Source organism: Stigmatopora argus, chromosome 22 (assembly GCF_051989625.1).
Source record: "Stigmatopora argus isolate UIUO_Sarg chromosome 22, RoL_Sarg_1.0, whole genome shotgun sequence".
In the NCBI taxonomy this organism is placed as follows: Eukaryota; Metazoa; Chordata; class Actinopteri; order Syngnathiformes; family Syngnathidae; genus Stigmatopora; species Stigmatopora argus.
Genome location: NC_135408.1, coordinates 9248897 through 9273896, shown reverse-complemented (window position 1 = coordinate 9273896; position 25000 = coordinate 9248897). Strand labels below are relative to the sequence as shown.

Below are 25000 nucleotides of genomic sequence, written 5' to 3'. Positions count from 1 at the left end.
TTCCCGCATTGGATTTGGTGTTCTTCCTTTGGAATGACTTGTGTCTCCATGTGTTCCATGTGTAAAGTAATACATTCATAAGGAAGAAGACTGCTAGTCATGTAAAAAAGTCAACCCTAGTCAGCACGACTGCTCAAAATTCTGTAAGCTTTTGTGACTGTCGCTATTTAAAAAATTGTTTTTTCTTAAATCACGGCGAATAAAAGCGTTGATCACAGTGGGAATGATTAAATGTGACTCGCACAGTCTTGGAGGACTTCAAGAGAGTCAAAAAGATAATGAAGCGTGACAATTGCTCCTATTTCTGGCAGCACTCCGATTCCTCCCCGGAGCTTCCCGAGCCTGACTTTGGGAATCTTCTGCGAATATTACATAACTGCTTTTTCCTTTTCTTTACTCTTTCCTGGTGACCTAACTAAAAGAGGTGCTCCTTTCGCCGGGCTGCCCCAGCCGCCTCCTAAAGGCTGGGCAGCAAAGTTGGACAAGCAGGTGTGACGGCTGAGCGGCAGGCGCTGAATGGAGGGGGCGGTCCGTGCCGAGAATTTGTCGCTTTGAATCGCAGTTGATTGTCATGTGAGATTTTGGGATTTAGCGACTGAACTTTGCTCAAAATGGCACACGGTAAACACCGGTGAGAAGAATTTTGAGGATGAGAGAGGTTCAGGAAATCTAGCGGCAAACGTGACCGGCCGTTTGGTCGCCCGGACCCAAACAACCGGCGACCAAACGTCCGGCGACAAAACAAGGGTAAAACAACACAGTCAACGCATCAATCAAAGCCAACAATGGCCATGAGCAGTTTCAATGAGCCGACGTGTGAGTGTATAAGAGTTTGTATGTACATGAGTTGTCCCCTTAGGAAGGGACGTCAGTCAGGGTCTTAACAAGTTCTCCAACAAAAAACAATAAAAGTACGGGAAATTTGGAGCTTTTCTTTAGCCTAATAATTTAATAGGGCAATAAGTATGACTAGATAATAATTCACAGTTTGTATTTAGGGAATTTGAGCAACAATTTTAAATGGTAATTATCAATAACCTTCTGGGCGACCAAACGTCCGGGAACCAAAATTCCGGCGACCAAACGGCCGAGTACCAGTGGCAAATGCAGAAATTATTCTTGGTCGACAATTAGCGTCATTTTATATAGATTTACTCGTTCATAAGAAGACTAGTAGCTCATAGAGGAGCAATGAAATTTATTGCAAGATGCTGAAAACAATAACTGAAGGAACTAGCAAAGACAAAGTGGCCTTTGGGAGTCCATTTTTCAAAGTAAACCCTCGAAATAATCGAACCAAGCAATCACCCATTTTCAAGACAATCGAGGAACTGATATAGAATGCTGAAACATAAGCATGTTCTCGATATTTACCCAACGACAACCCAACATACTCTAAATGGGGGCTCACAACATATACATTTTTTCAGAGTGAATGCACGACTTTCAGCGCTGGCAAGACGCCAGAGTAGCTTTTCAGCACTGACCTCTTCTTAATGTAATGCCTCTTTAACACGGTAGCAGATGCAAGTAAAATCTAATAATCCCAAACGTAAACGCTTATAAAAGCCTGGTGCTGGATCGCTGCCACTATTATAGTACATATGCACACACACACACTGAGGTTACTCAGCTGTGGAAGGGCAAAAAAAAAAACGGAAACTACAGGAGCGAGCGAGTGAAAGGATAAAATATGTGCTGACAGCTTTTTGGCCGGGGGCTTGGAGCATTGAAAAAGTAGCGTCTGGGTGTCGGTCGGAGGTTGTGAGAACATCACGCATGCACACACACATACACACACACACCGCGGCCGCCATGACAGACTACATGACAGATGATGTACTTCCCCATTGGAATGGGACGTTAATGTAGCTTTAAATGCTTTTGGAGTTCTTCCATTAGGAAGTGGAATGGCAACGGACAGGGTTTATGTGAAGAACTACAGCTGAGGAGTGTCGACAATTTATTCAGATTCACTTACATAATGCTTTAAGGGTGCCTCAACTTGTGAGTTTTATTAGTGATATGGCATTTAACCAAACTACGTGCTGTACTATGCTGCCATCTGCTGGGATTTCTGCATTAAAAAAATTGTTCCCAAGCTTGGTGTGTCAGACCGAACTTGGATTAGATAAGTATACTTTATACTTTCCAAATGATGCCTAATTTAAATAAACAATAACCTCATAATGACCTGACGTCCATCACATTTGGGTGATGTAAGGTACTGATGAATGTCCCTGCCAGTTGAAATGGATTGGACTCTTAATAGTGACAAACAAAAGCCGAAGAAGAATAAGAAGAGCCATGATAGAGGAACATTTTTACAGTAAATGTCAGGCAAAAATGCACAAAAGAACAATTCCCACTCATATTCCTACCAACTGTATGGAAAGTTGTCGTGGTAGTCGTACTGGAATTATAAAATTTACCAAAGTAGCCTCACCTTTTGACTGTTTAAAGCAAATAATGCCGTTGTCTGCCAAATTTGGATTTACGCTCTACCGAACGTCATTCAGCTTCTTGTCTTTGCCGACATTGAATCAAATCGCACTGTTGCCACTTCGAGAGGGGAAAAATCCTTTTTTTGGCTTCTCTTCCAAAAAAAACTGCAAATCAAACATCTGCTGCACAAAATGTCCCCACTGTCTCGAACAGAGTGAGCATTTTAGCGAGGCTTACTCTTTGTTCAATATATGCCAGCTGGGATTGCTTTTCTTTTTTTTTTTTACTGTGTCTAAATGTGTGTGTTTGAGGTGCTGAATCAATCATACATGTAGACACAATCCAATAAGGCTTCCAGTGAGACTGCAGCTGAGGTCTTGGGAGACCGATGCCAGGGAGTGCTCATGTTGGCAAGCTGACGCGGCAGATGCAACGTTACAGAGAAGGTAATTAATAGCCCGGTGGGGCCGCAACACACACATACGCACATACACGTTAAATAATAATGTCTCCATTTGCCCCTCGGAACAGCTTTGTGCCAACCAGTCTTCACCTCATTATGCCAATCACGTGGCGACTGGAGTTAAGGGAGGGGCGGGGTGTAAAAAGAGGCTGCAGACCACATTGTACTTTCACATTGGATTAAAAAAAGCTAACAAATAGTGATCTTAATGAGAACCATTAGAAAACCATGAGGAAGAGAGTGGTTATGAAATCTTGTTTGTTTTTTTGGAGTGGGTTGGGGGGTGTAAAACACATGTTGAATGTAGCAGCTGCTAAGTTGGCAGGACATTCATTCTTCTTTGACTTCAGAATACGGCTCGCAGATGGACACATTATGGCTCGTTGGTGCAAAATCGAAGCGTTTTCAGCCCGGTATGAAGGAAATATGATTATTTTTTTAAACAAGGTAGAAAAGTGTGCACCCGGAGCTTGTTTGAAATGGATTGTTTTAATAATATAAACCCAATAGCTGCCACTACAAGTACCCGATTAAACCAAGCAACTCCTTTATTATATCCATCCCAGAGGAAAGAGTCCTGATTATTAAATTCTGAATAAAAAAATATTTTTCTTGTGTCATAAAATCTAGGATTTCCAAAAAATGTCTGCCCAGCATGGGGGCAGACATCTTATCACGGAAGGTATAATTTTAGCTCATCAAATGTGTCCCAAATTGCTTCACCCTCCGAGTCCTACGATCACGCTAGTGTCATCAATTACAGGCCGTCTTTAAAGCGCCATAAAAAATAAAACCATTTCCTGTAGAGTTCCCAGCTTTTATTTGGCACTGATGGACAACACACAACCAGAGATATGACCGTTATAATTTACAATACACTCATGATGACAGCCACCTCTGGTCAAAACTATCATTAACTACGTGTCGTTATCCATTATTTTCTTCATCAGTGGCCTAAGAAATTCCCTCTTAACTCCATAACTTCATTCCCATGTTTCTAAAAAGAATATCTAGTATAAAAGACCATCAGTCTCCGCACAAGCCAGCATATTTAGCGAGTCATCCACCCAAGTGTCACAACACCGTTAAGGTTGTTTGGCTAAAAGCAGCGTCATTCAAACAAACAGATCTCCTTCTTATTGCGCTTGTCTTTTGAGCTCCAAGACTCCCCCCTGAGCACGTTAGCCTCGACAAGCAATTTACCATTTTTGTTGTTTGCCTGACCTAGAAAAAACAATTTCAGAGGGGTCTTCCTGAGCCCTAACAGCCCCACGTTTGAACAGGTAAAAGCGACTGGAGCGCCACAATGGCAATTCCCCCCCGCCCTCTTCCCTTTACCATAGTTTTTTTTTGTCCTCGGAGAAGATGAATTGGTGAGCTGTCAGCTCTAGACAGGCCGAGTAGCAGTGTTTCTGTAATGGGACACTGGAAGTGTCTTTGATTAATGGAAGCGCCATACTGAGCTGTTAGGGAAGCCGCCACGGCCCCAGCGAGAGCGATTGAGCGGCGGATACGTGCCGACAGATCCGCGAGCCAGCGTGGTCTCCTCGCGGGACGAAAAAATAAAGAAAGAAAAATACCCAGTTAAAATGGAGCCTATTTACAAATCTTGCTTTATAATACAGTTTGGTTCAGACCTCAATTTTGCAACGTCTTGCTGCAGCTTTGCAATTCAGTTCTTTTGATGCCTTGGGCTGGGAGAAAAAAAAACATCTGATGTTCCATTTCACAGGACAGAAGCGCATCAAGATTAAACGAAAATTCAAAACCCATTTAGCCACGGTACAATTCAGTTTGAACATGATGTACTCGGCACCAGAACAAACTCCGCCAAATATTTGTGACGAACAAGAAAAAAATGAATCCAGATGTGAATTCATTTTTTTTTAAGTCATAGTTTGAAATATGTTGCCACAAAAGGTCGAAAATAGAAGAAACGCCACCAAATGGGAGACTTTTTTCAACATCAATAGAATATGGTGTACGTACAAAACACATTGACACATTTTTCTATACTAACATACTCGGGTGAGAACATTGACTACCACTTGAATTTGGTAAAAAAGTGCTAAATATGATAGAACAGATGCTACGGTAAAAAGAAAAAAAAATCCTATTGAAAGGTGTTTTACGTTTAAAAAAATTAAAACAACAACAGATATAGCAGGAAGAAGCTGCCCGATTCAATTCATTCAAGTTTCAACTCAACAATTTCTCCAACTTTGACCCAAGATCATCAACCATTAGAAAGCCAGAACTTTAGTGCAATCTATTTTACTACAGTTCCGCCTCATTCTGGAACTTGAAGATCCCAAGATGTGGGATCGCTAAAGAATGACTGTGTTAGTTTCTCTAGGGAAGCCATTCTTCACCGGGATCACCACCGATGGTATGAGAACCATCTGGAAAAAGCCAGCGACCACAAGGGCTCTACACAGGCCCGTCTAAAATCCACACGCCTTTGTACCCCACCCAAGATAGCCATCGGGCGTCACTTACATTTCGAGCCCTTGATTGGCGGCTACTTCCTTCCCGTGTCGGGCGAGGGTTAACGGGGTCGACTCGAGATGCCCATGCAATACAAACGCCCGAGGTATCATTAGGGGAAGGGTCAAGGGACGATTGCTTCCGTACCGCACAGATGAGTCCTGGTTCGAATCACCGGATGGCCACAATGGAGACATTGCTTATTCACTCAGTTCAGAAAAGGACATTTTGCAATCAAATTCAATCAAATATGGATAAAAAAACAAAATGTGAATCCATCACCTTTGTTAAAAAAAGTATATGTAGACTAAGGGTATGAAAAATGGCATTTGGAAACAAATAGAAGATATTGACAGACTAGAGCAAAAAATGAGGACCAATATTATTGGACATTAATAACATTAATCAGATTAACCCTGTTTTGCTTCATTTGGTTATTTGTCTTGGATAAGACAGTGAGTGTGTTTTCCCTAATTAAAAAAACATGTTTAAACAAGAAATAGATTTGAAAAAAAATAATTAATAAATAAAGAAGGAGTTGAGTGCATTGAGTGCAGCTTTAGAAAAACAAACGTCACGTTCAACAGAGGTAACAACGTCTAACAAGAGATGGTCAAACGAGGCGGTCAATTTGCTAATAAGAGTGTGGCTAATTAAATCAATCAATGAGTCTGGCGGGAACAAGCGCAGTTGTGAGATTGTTGTTTTAATTCAGGGCTCCAAATATAAATTGATCTCTAATTTGATTTTTCAAGCCTGAAACAACTAAAGCTAGCTCCACAACAAAGAGACTGAGAATTTTTGTTGGCTCCTCAAACAAAGGAACTGCCCATGAAAACAGCTTTGGAAATAGTGGAAAAAGTTCGGCAGTTTGAAACTGTGAAGAAAGTTTAACGCTTCATCTTAAGTGAATAGGTCACTCAACTTATTTAAATTGTGAGGCCTGGCACTGAATGGTCGAATGAACCAACCCTCCCAATTGGATCCATGTATTTTGGCTCAATTTTAGGCCCAAACATAAAGCTTTAAAAGTGTGCAAAGGGGGCGCACAGTTGCGACGGGGGAAGGAATTTATTGAGGGGTAGGGGGTTGTTGGGCTGGCCGTATTGCTGTTTGGTGGGAAGGAGCGAGCCTAGCGTTGCTGGGAGGGGTGTGGTGGGGTGGGGTCAGAGGTCAGCTCCTTGCACTCAACAGCTGTCCTAAAAGCAGCAGAGATAAGAAGCGAGAGCATCCTGTGTGTGCACTTATGTGTGTTTTTGCAAATGTGTACGCATCTAATAGCAGCCGCTGGGCAAACACATACAGTAAAGCTTGACCAACTGGAATCCTCACCTCGCAAGGAGTGGATTAGGACACCGAGGAGGGCGGGGGGGATAGGGAGGTCAAGGCTTGGCCGGTAGGCCAGGTCATTCATCAAGCGCTAATGGCCGGAGCTTTATGCTGTCGCCATGAATGACCTTTGTACAGAGCCTTGCGAGGCTTGACCGCCAGACAATGGGCATCGGCAAAAGCATCCATTCCAAGCATGTCAGTTGGGTTCTGAAGGAAGGGGCCGTTGATTGCTAAACTCTGTGAAGGGGAGGAGCTAAACCTTTAAAAAAAAAGTTTGTACAGGGACTGGCTTATCTCCAGTTAAAAGCTGACAAGCAAAGGCCAGCTGCTGGATGCCAAAGAACGGGCGGTATTAACCGTTAATATTGTTTTTGTTGGGTTTGGTCTTTTCTAAATTGTCTTTTCTGTTCGTATTGTGCGTATTGTTGTTATTCTTTGTGTTATGAGTTTTTAAAGTCCAGTTTGACTCGAGATAAACGTAATTTTCAGTTCCTTGCGACAAAGGAACTCCAGTGAACTTAGCGGCTCTAAGAATAAATGCAAACTGGCTCGAATTAGGGATGCTCTTCTTCCTTTGTGACACAATCACTTCCTTATTGGGGCGCTTGAGTTCATTGCGCCACATGCTGAATAAGATCTAAAATCGCAAAGCAGGAAGTTGCTGCTGGCACGCGAACAAAAAAAACATCTTACTCTTTAATATTCCAAACAAAAGAGGAATTGTATGCAAGAGAACCTCCATCTCCAAAAATTAAGTTACCAAAAACAAACATATTATCTTTTTATCAATACTTGGACGTGCATCCCCTCGGGCGAGGAATCCTTTACTAAACACCAACTTAATTGTTCTGTTCAGTGGTAGTAAACTTTGCAAATGAGATTTTATTTCAATAAAAATAAGAGTAATCTCCACTGAAACCATTCTCACACCTTGGCACCGGACAGGTTTATTTAATGGTGTTACGCAGTTGAGGGTGCCGCTGCAAGGCCCAAAGGCCACAAATAAGGATGAACGTTATTGTGCCACACAGATATAACAGTTCAATGTTTTGTCTCATTTATAAAGAATTCCGGCAAACAACGATCTGACCGCAAAATAAGCATGGTAAATAAATTGCTGGGCCAAATTTGAAAGTGTATGCAACGTGGGTTCATTTTTCTCAAAGTGGATATGAAGAAAAGAAGCCCTATAGAAAAATGAATGGATTTTTTTAAATTAACAGTTTAGCTTTAAAAGTATTCACTTTTAACTTTGAACAAAATGGACAGACTAACGAATCCTGTTCAAGGATGCCTCAGATAGCGGGAACAAAAGGCAAATCCTGCTTAAAAAGGTGTGCAAAAGGCGCTTTGCCATTGTAGTTGATAAGAAAGCAGCTAAAGGAGTTCACTTTGAATCATGTTTAAGAAAAAGACGCGTGTTGAAAATGCATTCAAGCTTTGTGTGTTAACAAATTTGTCTCTGTGCACTTCAACCATAGTTTCTGCAAGGTTGATGTCGACAACATGGCTTTTCATTGAAAATATATATATATATATATTTTTATATTCAGTTTGGAACACTTGCTATTCTATTTCTATTTTATTTTTCCACAAATAATTTAATGTCAGATATCTTCCTTGAGCACACTCCATCAACCCCAGTTCAAACACTATCAATGATAGTGACTTTTTTTGAACAAATTTTTGTACTTTAACAATATGCATCTTAAGGTATTTTGAAGAAAGCAGACTTGCATTTAAAAAAAAAAAAGACTTCTGCAGGACTGTTGCTACTACCGGTTTTTCTTCTATTAGTGCATAGGATTCTCAACCTTGACTGATCAAGATTCAAACCCCAGCATTAGCTCCTACCACTACATCTATTCAATGATTACATCAATCTCTTCCGGACAAAAATCTAACTTGGTGCCATTCCACCAGAATCAACCACAGTAGGTCAAGATGCTGAATTGTATAACCGGCTCTTTTACTTTAAATCCAAAGGAGATTACAGATGACAACGATCTGAATCCATAAATCTGCTCATTTCATCATCGTCCTCCTCACAGTCACTGATTGAAAAGGTATACCATCATCTTTTGGCACTATAATCTACCGGTCGTGTCCTGTCATTTATATTTAGGCAACGTGTTCATTTCACTTCATTAAAAAAAAGTCAATGGCAAACATAACAAGACATCCAGATGTAGACTGCCATTCGGGATTAGGATGTTTGCCATGTCATGTTTGTGCAGTGTCCCTGCATATTGTGGCTACAAGCGGATAAAGTTCAGGCTTCCTCATTGTGCCTCTAAGACGCAGAAGCCCTGCACACATCTGTCATTTTATCTGACACCAGTGTTTATTTTTCCGTGTAATGCAGAAGAGAAATTATTAGGAATCATGCCAAAGTGGGTGTGTATTTAAAGAGTAATTTACCTTTGATGGATCAGTCATGGTGCTTTAAAAAAAATCTGCCGCTACCACTGACTTCTGAAGGAGAATTTCATCATTCCGACTGCGAGTGGGAAACAAAATATGGCCGCCAACTTGAATCGCAACTAATCTGATATTATGCACGTGCACGTCGGTTGTGTGTCAAGTCGCGGAGATGCAACAAGGCGGAAGGCGTTGCTCTGCCGGTTCGTCCCCTTGCGTCAGATTTCTTCATCTTATTTGGGTCGAAGCACGTCCTTTGCAATTTGGGTGTGAAAAGTCGGTTCTGAAAAGGCATCAGGTTTGGATTTGAGGCTTCAACGACATTTATTATTCAACACTGCGCACCCTTGGTTCAGTGTTTGGCGCGGTTGAGCGTTCCGGGTTTGAACCCTGCATTGGATTTGCGTATAAAATGAGGTTGCATAAATTGATTCGGTGACTAAAGTAAATTAAACTGGAGTTTTGTAAATCTGACGAGGGTACTGATCAACTGGTTGACGAGCTAAGCATCTCCATTGAGAGTGCCTGTTGGAACTGTACAGTTCATAATCCACTTCTAGTGCCCCCAATTTAACACCAAGCGACTGTGCGGTCTTGCCAGAGCTAACAGTCTGACACCTTGCCAACAATGCTTCTTCCAGAGCCAATAAAATCATAAAAAACACCTTACGGGCCTTCTTGCCTCTTTGAACAGGCGCAATACTCGGAGACAGCAGACGTAACGGCGTGAGCTGCGACAGTCTGGCGCTAGACGCCCCCTCGCGCTCTCTGTACACGGTTCAAATCAAGTATGAACTGGGAACTACGGAGGAGATTGGAGATTGCCGATCGGCGCGATAATTGGCATGGCAAAATGGCGTCATTGATCCAGTGCATGAAGGCCCGCTACCAAGGGAAAGCGGGCGCTGTTTACTGTCACACAATGCCAGAAACAACGGCTGCCGAAGGACGTGAGCCTTTTGGCTACCGTAGACGGTAATTTGCCCAATTCTTCTTTTGGAGGTCTTCTTCTGTTCGGGGTAGATTGTTGTGAAAGCAAGGGATTGAGAGAGGGGGCGGCGGTTTATGTTTGTGTACGCGCTGGCAGCTGAGGCAATCGGAGGGTCTCAAGCACATCTAAGTTTGGGCAATTAGTTCCAGTGCCACTATTAATGTGCTGAAGCGGCGCGCTCGGCAGGGGGTTGAGGACTCTGCTCAAAGGGCTTCGGGATTCGCTAAGAGGAGGGCGGACGAGGGGGTTGAATACGGCCAACAAAGGTGGGGGTCAAGACCTCGAGGCCATGTGAAAGCTGCACCATGTCCACTGACCCACCGCATTTTACCCTGCAAAATTTGGACCAACTCGCTCACCGCAGCACTGCAGACTGTAACCGCCCGATTACTACACCAAGGTGTTGCATGAAAAAAGAGGAAACAAAATTTCTACATGATGGCAATTCGGCAGCGTGTCGTGAAAATCAGACACTTTAAGTTCGGCTCCCAAAGGGGAACACTTGAAGCTGTGGGTCAGGTCCCTGAGGATGAACCTTGCCTTCCTGAAGCTGGGAGAAGATTCATTTCGCAAACATTCCGCATCGGTTTACATTTCCAAAAATGTCAGTTAGTTACATTACTTGGCATAAATAGTCATTTGTCCTATAAAATACAGTCAAAAAGCAACAATTCTCTACAAATAAAGTAGTTGTCTCAGATGTTCTCTGTTATTGGCCAAATATTATTGCTTTTGTACGTTTTATCACAGCAAAAACTGGCCTCCAGAAGAAAATAGATCCATTTCAGATCCATCTCTGTTATTGGGCAAATATTATTGCTTTTGTACGTTTTATCACAGCAAAAACTGGCCTCCAGAAGAAAATAGATCCATTACTCTGCTTGATTTGGCAGGTCAGGTCAAAGCCCCGATCACTGGACAGTTTGACAGCAGCCATTGTGGTGGTGCGCCACAATAGGTGTGAGAGCTGGGTGGCAAAGGGTGTACACCCCCGCACAAAAACATCTGTAAAGTTCTTGCCTGCTGACCTCTCACCCCTACTGTCATTGTCCCAGTAAAAATAATTAAATCTGTTCCGGCTGCTGTCTTTACGGTGCGTGGTGGGTACTTCCCCTTTCAGCCCCGGTCACGTGGTACTTCACGGTGGAAGGTTGACGCTAAGATTACAGCGAGATTAGGCAGATGGTTGCGCTACTGCCAACTATCTGAAAAATGGGAATTGGGTTGGTGACAGGGAGTGAAATTCAATTTAAAAACTAACCACACATGGACATGAAGTACGACTTGTGTGGGAAAACTTCATCTACTTTCCGCAATACTGGACATATTGGGAACCCCTACATGACAGACCTATTCTTTTTAAACGCATGCAACCCCCCCTTCAACATCCCAAAAGAGATGGGCCTTCCCCTCTCTCCCACACACTGTCTAAAATGACACGCGTTAACATGGAGGGTCTCATTTTGTAGGTCAGTTGTGTTGGGGTTGAATTATAAATTTAGATGACTTAACTCAACAGACACAAATTCATCTTCTGTCAGGAGTCCTGGCTTCAAAACCAGTTTTGCCTAATAGTTAATCTCAGATACCGTGAAAACACTGCATCCAGTTGAGATAAAAATTAACACTTATTTTAAATACAGGACAAGGACTTTGCCTTTGAATAACCTTCGGGAACATAAATGATCTGTACCGCTTATCCTCGAGGGAGGCAGGGTTGCTTGAGCCAGAGGATATCAGACTGCGAAAACAACACAACCTCTTTTATCTGTGAATGTTCATCGTTCAGTGCCATTGACGGTACAACGTTGAGTTCATTTTGACAAAGAGTCCGTCCGGTTCTAATTGGACAGCTCGCTTGGGTTCATGTATATTTTAACCATTCAGTACATTGGTTGGTTTCCTTAGCAAGCTGTAACTTCCCCCACCATGTAGACAAAAGTCAGGTCTGTAAGCCCCACCCCCCTTCCCTTGCCAACCCTAGTGCTCTTTGACCTATACTGGAGGCCTGACTGAACACAAACAGTGGTCATTCCCTCAAATACCCTTCCGGACTCACATCCACGGGAGGCTCCCATTTCGTTCAGCCAATGAAAATGTATACAGTAAATATCGGGTGCGGGGTCGACACCGGCATTAATGTGGTCCTCAGACCTCTGCGTCCAGCGTACTGTAACAGAGCCGGCGTTCACAATAGAACCCCTCAAGGGCAGGGCTCTCTTCCCCACTGGGCCAACTCAGAAAGGGGGATTAGTATGGGAAAAAAGCAGGGTCCCTGTCATGCTTTTTGATGGGGTCAACCCCCCCAATACAGGAGCACAACCCTGTCCTAGGACACTTCAGCCTTTGTCCCGGACAAGGGACATGGGAGCAAGGACGGTGGGCAAAAATGTTCAGGCACGTTTGGCCAGAGATCAATCAATCTAACAAAATCAGCAAATATCAATGACTGTTGAAAAGAAGAGAAATGCAAATCTTTAAGATTTTTGCCTTGGATATTTTTTTTCCTCTCTGCTTCTGTCACCAAACACTTGCATGGTTATTAAAATACCTGTTTGAATCGATGCCGACTTGGTTTTAAACAGCAGGTTTCCAAATGTCCATTCATGTTCTCTTAAATTTTCAAAGCACGAAAGATATTTGATATGTCACAATCAAAAGGGACAGTTGCTTTTATATTTTTCTAATTTAAACTCATTACTGTATTAACGGAATTATATGGTGTACAGTGCAAGAAAAGTGCATCATTTTCAAATAAATTGCATGTATAGTCTTGAACCCCCCCAAAAAACACGATTTGATAGGATTACTTTAAGCAATAACAATTTTCCCATACTGTGAGGCTAAAGTTTCAGTATGGTTGTGGTTCAAAGTGATATGACAGGGTGTTTCATGGGGAGGGTTCTTGTAATCCAGCATATTGAGCGGTTTAAGTGCATAGTAGGCGACGTCTCCCGAGTCTAGTTGCGTCCGCCGGTGAGCCGTCGCCTCTAAGTGAGCCCATAAGGCAGCATGAGAGGAGGCTGAGAGAAGAAAAGACACGAAGAGGGAGGTTTCAGGTCAGGGGCTAAGTGAAATATATCCCCGCTCGGAGGCATGCGAGTGAGAGGATGCAGGAAACTGAGGGCCAGAGATAAGGGCGCGAGACGTGGCCGATAAGCACCCAAACACCTGCTGAGGGAAGGTCTGCGCCGCTAGCAGCACTCCGTAAAACAAGCGGCGCTTAGGGGGGTGGCGGGGTGCAGGGTTGGTGCAGAGGAAGAAGAAAAGAACAAAACCATCAGGCAGCGAGAACTGCCACTGTAATCTGCTTTTCCTTTCCCAAAGGTGAAAGCGGGGACAGAAAAGTGTGGCAGCGGCGGCGGCGGCGGGAGGGAAAGGAAGGAATGGTGTGCCGCCCTGCTTTACTGCATGCCTAATGGCATATGGCGGCAAATATACAGCGTCATTTGTAAGGTCAGCCGCGAGACAGCAGTGACAGAAATGATGCCGCTTGAGTCATGACGTGCCACAGCCACCGGCTTCAGCGATCAGTCCACAAAATGGAATGCCCCCTCCCTCTTCTTCAAGCCCCAACACCACCAGCGACTCATTTTTACTAGCCCATTCTCGCCTCTGCTCGCCCAGGGACAAACAGACAAACACAAAACAATCTGGAAGCGGTCAAGGAAGACCTTGAAGATGCCTGACAGCGCAAGAGACGAGATCCATCAAGTGTCCAGATGAAGGGATTGGACAAATTTGGAAAAACAAGCCACTTTGGTTTTTTTAATGCCGTTTTTCCTTTTTAAAGCTCTGTGTAAAATTCCAAAGTCATTTCCAAACCAGCTCACTGAAACACACTTCCCGACCGGTTTCTATTCAATCTCATAAAAACCTGCCATCTTTTTATCTGTATTCCAAGAATGTGCAAATTACCAAGGTCAGCTCATCAGTTACGAAGTTACAAGCATACTACTGATGATGTCAGCTCAAAGAAAATCCATTCCTAGTCACTCAAGCGCATTCCATAGTAATGTGACCATTGTGATCTATTCAAATATTTTTCTCTGGTTAGAATGTGTCAACAAAACCATTTCATGTCTTGGCATATAGGAAAATTACTTTGTAAAGCGCGTGTTTACAAAATCTTGACCTTCCCCTGATGCCTTGACAGCTCGGCTGAACAAATAAAAACGCAATTTTCGAGGTCTACACGGAAGTACGATTGCAACTGCTGTGGCGCAGATTAGCAATAAACCGGTGTGTCCCTAGACTAAAAAAGGCAAAGAAATGAGAAACCTTCGTGAGAGAAAACTCCTCATCTGTCGTTAAGGTTAAATATTTAGCGTCATCCAATTTCATTGTTATTTCCAGTTGCATCTTAACTTAACTTGCAGAGCATCACCTCACGGCTTACACACTCCTGTCAAAATTAACTGCAGAAGTTCAGCATCGTTTTCTTTCAAGCAGACGCTGCCCCCCACCACCAGCTGGCATGTGCGGGGCGGGACCCTATCCATCATCAGCTCTCTACCTCGTCTTAATCTCAGCTGATGTCTTTGGTCAGCAAATACATAAATCAATTATGGTTTTAAGCTTCATGCTGCGATTTACTCAACTGATCCCTTCTGGATTGCGGCTCAACTTGCGATCTGAGAAGAGGAAGCTTCGGACCACCTTGGCAATCATCATTGTGCTCCAATTCTATCATTGTCACTGATAATGAAACACTTAAGCATTGACACCTTAGTTCCGGCACCATAATTGTTGATCTATCCATGCTGTTATTTTGTTACGTCACCACTTGTGGCAACGGGCAGCAATGACAACCAATTTAGGATCCAGATGCTTGACAGGCTGACAGATTACGAGCTTCCATTGGCCTCACGACTACTACCTGAGAGCACCTTCGTGGCAAACGTGACGGCGGAGGGAATGGACTAATTTTTATGACTAGCTTCTTAGCGTGCCTCTATCACTCCACTGGGGCCCCTTTTGCCAATCGCTGGCGAGCCATTCAAGTAGCAACAAAGAGGCTAATTAGAAGCTCTCTCATCGCAGGCTGGATGGGCCTCCGGTTTGATACTTCCCAGGGAGGCTTGGGGCCTCCCTTGTTTTTTTTTTGTTTTTTTTTCCTCCCTCCCTTCGCACACAGAGGATATTTGTGAGGACACTCGGGTTAGCCCTCTGGCTCTTACACATTTACTCATTGTGGAGATCCTCTCTCTGGTCTGCCAGAAAGACAGAATCAGAGAAGGGGAACCGGCACGTTTCCTTTTATGTGGCAGGGACCTGAAGAGGGGATGCTAATGGGATATCGATGGGATTAGAACCCCAAGCGAAGAAGGTCCAAGGTTCTTTGAACTCTTAACTAAAAGCTATTCATCTTTGCGGCTATCATTCTTTCGGCTGCTTTCTAAAATGGAAAACCTTGACACGGGGAAAACTATTAAGTACAACGTCCTTTTGCCTTGCCAAAACGGGGCCCTGTCTCTTGCAGTAGGAGATAGACATCAGAACATTTCAAGCTGATAACACATTTGCATGTGAACCCGATAACACACTGTCATTAATACTCCCTAGGAGTTCGCATTCACAATGTCACAAAACAAAAATGGACACGCACCAGGTTGGGTACAGTATTTTATCCTTATCCCACCCTACAAGACATAAAGCCCCCACCAAGACAAAAGACGGGGGGGAGCTTTCTAGCGCGTGCCTGCAAAAACCATGTCTGCGCTGCCAGCAGCTGGTTGCATTGGGTCAAGCTGCTAACTTTTATTGCACAAGCACCTCCTTCGTCTTTAATCTTAGGATGGAGGTGATCTAATCAGTCTGTCAATTAGATCATTGCCTTAGCCACCCGCTTCGAAAAGAGCATCGCCGCTCCCCAGACATCAGCATCAGGAGCACGCTCTGAGAACGGAAACTTTGATCGGAACCGTAGACATTTGAAGGCTTTTGTGTCACTGCTTTGACAAAATAAAGTCCATCCGCCTCCTGTTAAGTCTCATCGATACGTCTCCCTATCCTGACAGTCGGGACGGAGCGTGGGTCTGAGATCAGAGTAAATCTTTACCGTTCAACCGGAGCCTTTTAAAGTCAGTCCATAATTGGTCTGCAGCCAGAGGTTGGCTTGGTAGCAGCGATCGCTACACCGCGGGTCAAAGCGGCGGATCCTCGGGGCTGTAAACAAACGCAGCAGCTTCAGATGAAAGCGGGAAATCACCTGTGGGAGGTTGAGGGGCTTCTGCTCTTGTCTGGCTTCTTGAGTTCAACACTCAAGAACCCAAATCAAGTGTCATTTTGAACTAAAGGAAGGATGCATTGGCGGACGACTTAAATGATGAAATCCACTCATGAAATTCACCAATTTCGTTATTCCGCAGCTGTGTATGATGACAATAAAGGCTTTTGATTGATTGACCTTTGGATGACGAACTGGCATAGAAGCAAAATCCTTTAGTCAAGACACTAGAATTTTGGAAATTTTGCATTTGGTGAAAAATTGTACTTGCAACCCACATGTTCCTTTATTACAGGGGCGTCTTTTCAAAACTATATATCGAGTCCTGGCAGGAGTTTATCAACAACCTGTGTGGGGATTCCAATCTATCATCTTATCGATATTTGGTATATTGCCACACCCCTAAATGTGACTGTCATATTCATCGAAAGGCGTTCATAGAAGAATGTTATTCATTTCCATATTCAGGCATGGAATAACAAAGTGGTGACTGATTGGTCGCTGCCAAGACACACGGGAGTCAATGTGTGCCAAATAAACCAACTGGCTTCACCTTAGTATGCGTGTGTACATACAATATTATCACCGGCTGCAAAGTGCACGTCACTATCCGGACTCAATCTGCTCTTGGTTTACTGAGGAGGGGTGCCAGGGGGTTATCGGTCCCCCGCTCTGATATGCACCGATAAGAGCCTGGAGCCCACTGTTTAAACACCTGGGCTCCCCAGGTTATTAGAGCGCCCTCCGCAGAAGGCCAGGAAACGGAAGAGCGAGTGCCACTGCCCTCAGAGAAGTAATGAACAGCAAAGCATGAGAGTGCAGTCGGTAATGCCGGCGTGATTATTTCCACCGCCGCCAAACTAAGTAAGCAATAATAGGAATACCGCGAGCAAACAAGTAAACACAAACAGGAGCAGAAAATGCTCATCTTTTCAAACCACCAGCCGCATTCAGAGATTTCAAAGCCAATTTGCACAAATGCTCACCTGCGTTATACTCACATTACAAGGGTCGCTCATTGATATGAGACGGCGCAAGAATCACGGGGACGGTAAAATACTGCGGCCTGAGTTGGGGATACCAATACAACTCGGAGAACTTCAGAGTTTTTTTTTTGTCATTCCATCATTGCACAGCAGCTTGCATTCATTTCACTAAATAAATTGCTCATGTTTGTTGTTTATCGATTCATTTCTCTGCGAGTTTACCGAAATGCTGCACCAACAACGCACTTAAAAAAGGAGCAGACCAACTACAAGTCCACTTTTCAGATGCACAGAAACAATTCTAATTTATTACCAAGAAATTGTACACTGTTTTTGGAAGCCCAAATGCTGCCGACTTTTAACAACTTAGCAACTCCACTTTGAAAGCAAAGCAGAGAAAAACTTTCAAAAATGCATAAAATATATATAGTATGCATTATACTAAAAAAATGAAAAAAAAAATCTAACTTAAATTGGATTACATTTAAAAAAATGACATTCAAATAAGAATTGTGATTATTTATTTTGGGGTTTATAAATCTTATGTATCTGAACTACTGACAGCTGATCCATTTCATCCATTGCTGTCAATACTTATTTTCAAAATCAATTTGCCTATTTACGAACAACCGCACGACATAGTACTGCCTGTGAAATTTTAAAATGAATACCTTTTGAATAGACGTTCACTAAAGTGACCGCCGCTCTCCCTAAAAGGTTTAAAACTTAAGTTGCGCATGAACCAAAGTGTGCAGTAAACCTCTACCTGCATTATCCACTTGGTGAGCGTGTCAAATTCCAAATGGCTATTTTGTTCAATTTATTGATATTAACCAGAGTGCCGGTGAGTGGCAACTAAATCTCAACAGGAAATGGTGCTTTCTGCCGCATTCATTTCAACATACACACACTTCCAAATATACGGAGTCACCTCACACCAGTGACCTGTGCCACATCTGGAAACAATCCCACTCATGTTTGACTTGACCTGCCGGCACCAAGTGAACTCTGCCAGCCAGCTCTGTGTGTTTAGCCGAGGCGGCGGTGACCCTGACACAGTGCTAGCGGGAAAATGATGCCTAATTAGTCAAAAGCAACACGACTCCCCCTCGCCCGAAGTAAAACGTCTTAGGTTCGACGTGAAAGGAAAACGTCAGATTTGCCCGGACGATTTCTTGGCGACATTTTATTTGGCCACTTCGGGAGGCTGTCAAGATGGTTAACGGCGTCTCGACGGCGTAGCCACTGGCCTTGATTTTAACCTATTAGTATGCCGCGTGGCAGAGCTGTAAGATCAATGCATGAAACGCCGTGGAAATCTCCTTTGATACGAGATTTCCCAGCTCGGTCCAATTGATGAAATTTCTCCTAAAACATTGGCAATGTTTCACAGGAAGAGACGTCTGTCCTTTAATGCGCCTGGGCTTCATTTGCAGCGCGTTTTTGAAAAGGCTTTAAAACACTCCAAACGCTGCCACAGGTAGGGCCAAGTGATGAAAAGTTACTCAGACTTTTCTTCAGAGACATTTTCTCTAACAATTTCTTTTCCGCGACGATGAAAGTAGTAGTCCGCTGTCACGGAGAGGAATTCAGTCAAAGTATGAGCTTTAAAAGAGACGTTAGGGTTCAAATCCTAAACTTCAAGTGACCGCTACTACCAATCCAGTTGAACCTGGAGGGTCGGCAAAGCAATGTTCATTTGTTGCTCTACAGCGACTACTGACAAACAATTTCAATTCAAAATGTGGCACATGATTAATTCAATTTGATTTCATCGGTTTGAGACCCAAGACAACATCTTTTGGGACCGCGACTGCTAGATACGGAAGACTTGTTCAATCTTAGAGGTTTAAACATGTTACAAAAGGAATACATTAAACCAGGGGTGTCAGACTCGGGTTGGTTCGCGGGCCGCTTTAACGTCAACTTGATTTCACGTGGGCCGGACCATTTTAGATATAGTATTTAGATTTTTTTATATAAATCGATTAAAAGAACTGGATTAAAAGCCCTGAACATTCTGTTTTTTTATACATCTAAAACAATGTATATATTTTTAGATTTTACAAAATGATTTTTGAACTAAAAACAGGAAAAAATGATTTAAAAAAAATTACATTTATATATTTAAAAGGGGGAAAATCAGGAAATGTAACATACATCTATACTCTTCATTTTAATTTGATCCTAAAACAAAGTCGGCACTCATGATTTACTTTCCCGGGCCACACAAAATGATGCGGCGGGCCAGATTTGGCCCCCGTGCCGCCACTTTGACATGTGTGCTCTACAGCGACGACTGACAAACCATTTCAATTCAAAATGTGGCACATGATTAATTCGATTTGATTTCATCGGTTTGAGACCCAAGACAACATCTTTTGGGACCGCGATTGCTAGATACGGAAGAGTTGTTCAATCTTAGAGTTCTAAACATGATACAAAACAATACATTAAACCATCAATGGAATCAAAGCTCATCCCCCATTAGCATTTTTTTTTGTTTTACAAAAATTCGGTCTTACCTGTGCTGCTCCACAGCTTCGTTATCCGGAAGTTCGGCACCGCAGACGTTGCAGCGTTCGTGTTGATTCCTGCTTTCGGGTTTGATGCCAACCGCCAGCTCGCCCAGCTTGCTGAAGAACTCCCTCTGGATGAAGCTTTGAGGCAGCAGTCCGCCATAGGCACTGAAGTCCACCGACATGGCCAAGGCCGGCGACATGGGCAGGCCGGTGGCCATGGAGACAGGCATGGACATGATGGCTTCACCTTTGTGATTGACCGGCAGGGAGTAGAGGGAAGCCAGATGTTTCTCCGCCATCCCGGCCATGGCTTCCAGACCCAGACCCATGTGGCTGACTTCGGCTTGAGGGTCGCCCATGCCGTCGTCGCGGACGTAGTGCAGCTCACGGGCGCTGGTGATCACGCTGCTCCTGGTGGGCGTGCCCGGACCGTCGCGATTGCGGTCCTCCCCGCCCCGCTCGCCGTTACTGGAGCTTCCGGACTCGGCGCTATCGTGACCGTTACCGCCCACGTCCACCTGCATCATTTCCGTCTTGATCTCGCTCATGAGGTGGCGGGCGTTGCCGTGTTCGCCCCCGAAGCCTTGCTGAAGCAACGTCTGTCCAATGCTCATCAGGCTGTCCACGGCGGCTTTGGTGGGACTCATGTTGGAGACGCCAAAAGACGTGGAGACTGAGGGACTCTGGTCCAACATGGCGGACATAGAGGAGAGCTGCTCCGAACCGGACAGGTAAAGACTCTCGATGGAATGCTTTTTGGAGCTTTTGACTCCGTTGTGGCCTTTGCGGTCATCGTCCTCCTCCGTGCTGCCATCGTTAACGCCGACGTCCGCGTCGTTCTCGTCCGACGACTGGATGGTCTCCAGGATTTTCAGGCACTGCTCCTCCAAGTACTCGATCTCCAGGATCTCTGCCGCGTACAGCAAGTCGTCCAGGTCCTCCACCTTGGCCTGGAGCGTGGCAGTGTAGGCATAGTCCAAAATTTGCTGGAAGGTCTTTGGCGAGAGAAAGTCCAGGGTGTAATGCTGGCTGCTGCGGTGGAAGAGGATCTCGAACATTTTGCTGGTGCACGCCAGCACGGTGCGGTGGGCGTGAAACTCCTGGCTGTCCACCATGATGACGACGTCGCACAGCGTCCCCGCCAGGCGCATCTGATTGGCCTTGTGCAGGAGCGCCGTGGGGTGGTTTGGGTTCTGCAGCTGGATCATACCCATCTTTGTTAAATCCATGATGATGATGATGATGATGGAAGTCCGCGAGGCCAACTCATGAGGCTAGCCTTCCCGCGCTCCCCGGTGGTTTGAGCTACGACGGGAAACCGGATTCAACCTGCAACACGGAAGAAGAGAGGCTGCGGTCGGACTTTGTATTGGAAACGGTTGTAAAACATCACCAAAAAGACTTCGGAATGACAAGTGGGACGTCTTTGTAGTCTTTTCAGTCCAAACATCCCCGCGGGGATGCTAAAGACTGCCGGAGCAGGAACATCGGCACCGACTGTAGATTTGTGAAAAGAGACAATTTGTGAGCAGTCTGCCTGCCTCGCCCTGCATACCAATCAGGCCGACATATGTCATGCGAAGTGGGGGGGTGGGGGGGCTGAAAAGCCCACACGTCTTCATTCGTTTAGCTGACCGGTTAAACAGGCGCGAATTGAGGCAGCCTCACAAAAGGGCGTCAAAGCGGCCTTTTCGGAAATTAAATAGGCGGCTCGTTCAGTATTCCCATCACAGAGCTGGAGGGGAGAGAGCCGAGCGGTGGCCAGAAATGACTGGGGAGGGAGAGGGAAAAAAACGAACGGAATGCTGCGGCACATCCAAAAATGAACAACTGGTCTACCTGAAGGTCCCGTGGGGAACGTGTCGAGTCACTTACCGGCTACGTTGCTGTCAAATCATTGTAAGTGACACGCACTATTGTCCTATCGTGTCTACGTGCAATCAATTTATATTGTCAGGCATTTAAAACAGACAGCGAGCCTTTCACCCATTCTTAACTAGTGCCCGGAGTTAGCTAGGATAGGCTCCAGCACCCCACACGAACCTTGTGAGGATAAGCGGTTCAGAAAATGAATAAATGAATGATCTCAGTATAGATTCAAGCGGTATTAACCAATGCTGATTTAGTTTTAATACAGAAATACTCTATAATAAATTCATTTCTATTATGGCTTGGTCATACACCGCTTTAACACGGGCTGCCATTGACGTTAGGAGGCGTCCAATCCATTAGCAGTAGGAGGGTAGCAGCAAACAAACGTTCATTGACCGAATACCTTCCCACTTGGGTGACTAGGAGTGATAAACTCATTGCAATTCCCAGAAGAATGATAATTGGATGCCACAAGATTGGTCCATCCATGTAAAGGGCTGACAAGCATTCATTTTTTAAGGAGGCGTGCATAGCAGGTGGCCATCTTGGATAGGGCAACCAAAGGTTGGAAATTGGATCATGAAAAATACATAGTGCGCACCATCGGCATGTTATTTGTCAGTCCTCCCCAGTACTGATGCCATACAAGTATCGTTAATCATTCACTGAAATGCATGACATGGAATTATCATGTTTCAGTGCCGAGTCGAAAGATCCCTAGCAGACGCTCCTTGTACAAAGAAATTGGACGTCTATTGCTGTCAATTCCAGCAGATGACTTCCTAAAGCCACTAAGACAGTCTGTTGATGAATTTCCTTAGTTTGACTGTTAAGTGTCAATATGACAATGCACCCAAATGTAAAGCCACCTTATTTTGAAAGCAACTTGTCAGCGTCAATGGCAGCCATTCTTAAAATCACCACTAATTGCATCATGTGCACAGCATCGTGCACTGCCTCAAGTGCAGAGAATCCCAGCATAGGAGCAGCTTTTGTTTGCACGAATGACTCCATGGAATAAAAGCTACTACTGTACAGTCGAACAGTTCACACGGTCGGCATCGATTTTGAAGACGGGAGACGAGACGCTATGACGAAACGACAGCCAGCCTCAGTCAACGGAGGTCATTCGCGACATTATCTTCATTACAGCTCCGCCAATAGCTTCCAATGGACGATCACCCCCCACCCAAATGCTTGTTGCGCTCCCCACGGTTGCGGGCGCACTTAAACGTGCCCTTTTCTTATTAATAATCCACAATAAAGCCGCGCGTCTAGACGGCGCAGACGCAACGCGTTTTGCATTTCAACACAATTGCGCGACACCTCTGGCCCCCAACCAAACAAATCGATACGATCATGTGAGCCAGACAAATAAGCATGAATTCGATATTCGGACACTTGCTCCGGGAAAAAAAAAGAAAAGAAAAAAAAGTACGCTTCATTGGCGCACAGGTGGTCACCGAGGAAATGACGCCGAGCAAACAATTGACGGCTGTGCATACCAAATAACACATCCAAAATGGACAATTATCAAGATTGGAAGTAAAAGCGCTGCTTTAAAAAAATAAATACATTATAGAATGAAAATCTTAGGGAAAAAACGCCTCTTTTTTAAGTGTCATTTGGTTTGGCGTCTCCAAAAGACGACCAGGTGCTGTCAATCAAAGGTGCGCTTCGGGTGAACTTTCTTTCCAACGTCAACCATGACCAAATTGTGTCAACTTTGCAGCGGCGTCCACGCGTGTCATCAACTCGGCAAGGTTGAATCGGGACACGGCGAAAGGTGCACCCGAAAGAGCGCAACAAAGTGCGTGCACGGGCTTTCAAGCAGTCCCCATTTTTCCACCCGAAGCCGACCGAAACAGTTCTTAGCGGGGGCGGCGTTGACTCGTGTCACTCACCTGAAGTTAGGGGTCACGTCCGGAGAGTACTCGGGCTAAGAGAGAGGGATAGCGGGCTCGTGGATCATAGTAAAGCCCCTCTCTCTGGTTCTCTCTCTCTCGATCTCCCTCTCTCTCTCTCTCTCAACACGCACTAACTCCTTCCCTTGTCTCGCCGGAGCGAATCAACACGGCGCTGACGTCAGGCTGCAGACGAAGCAGCGCAAACGGCGAGAAAGTGAGACACCTAGGGGGCTGTCTCGTGTCCACATGTGTCTGTCTTGTACTATGTGGCGATCACGCCCCCCTTTCCTCGTCTTCGTCAATCCACCATGGCCACCACAAGCAGACATCGCGCGCGAATTAGCTAAATCTCGTCTGATTTTTTTTCTGACTGGTTGCCATTGACGGCGCAGGACGTCCAATCCGTTTGGACTGCGAGACAAGGAGTGAATGCAATGCCAAATGCCAGCAGTGGAACTGAAGCGGGAGCGTGCAAAGCCAATCCTCCAAGTTTGAGCCTTCATAGGGCGAGGGAATAGTTTTGCTCTTTTCAAAAACCAGAACCCGAAAGATCGAGTATTCAGAGTTGTGGCCGTCACATTTGGTCACGACTGTAATGTCCAGACATGGTGCAGGTTTCATTTATTCATCCATTTTCTGTAATGCTCATCCTCACAAGGGTCACTAGGGGTGCTGCAGCCCATTCCAGCTCAGGGAGGGGATAGGGATAGGCTACGGCACCCCCACTAGCCTTATGAAGATAAGCCGATTTGAAAAGTGAATGAAATGAAACCTTAAATGAAAATGAATGCAACAGTTAATATCCCAATAACACTTTTAAATCAGGAATTTCTTTTAATTCATTTTATGGAACCACCTATTTTTGGTCATTAAAAAAAATGATGGTGATGCTGAAAAGCTGCACTGTAAAAGTGAGGGTGCTGTCACATTCCTGCTCTGAGATTGCAGGAAACATTTTGGGTGTTGCATCCCAGGCCACAGTACGATAATGTGTACGTACTTTGGCGTCAGACCCCAAAATGAGTGTTCATTGTGTAGTTAAGACATACCTCGGGGCGTCTGTTTGTCCCAAAACATTGTAACGTCGACCTCTGTTCCTTTCCTCTTCCTGTTCCATATTCTAACCAGGATGACCTGAACAAGATGCTTCCTTAACTCCAACCAGGAAATGCATTCACTTTAAACAGTGGCATTCCTCTTAGCTTGTACCCTGAAATGTCCCGATTTAGTCAGATTCACTGTGACACCTCACGGTCCTGAACAAGACAGGTTAGTACTTTAAATACACAGCAGTAAAATAATTCAAACCACGTGGTTGGTGGTTATACGCCGTCAACGGCAGCAA

At 44.6% G+C, this 25000-nt stretch overlaps 1 protein-coding gene across 1 annotated transcript in view; it reads right to left on the bottom strand.

Moving 5' to 3' along the window:
- Positions 1-23944, bottom strand: part of zbtb16a (zinc finger and BTB domain containing 16a) — a 76535-nt gene extending 52591 nt beyond the window's left edge. Inside the window, exons 1-2 of the mRNA XM_077592766.1 lie at positions 23653-23944; positions 19880-21205 (exon numbers count right to left, since the gene is read on the bottom strand). Of these exons, the coding sequence (XP_077448892.1) occupies positions 19880-21105 (1226 nt within the window). The 5' untranslated portion in view covers positions 21106-21205; positions 23653-23944. The remainder of the gene's footprint in view (positions 1-19879; positions 21206-23652) is intronic.
- Between the last annotated feature and the right edge of the window lie 1056 nt (positions 23945-25000).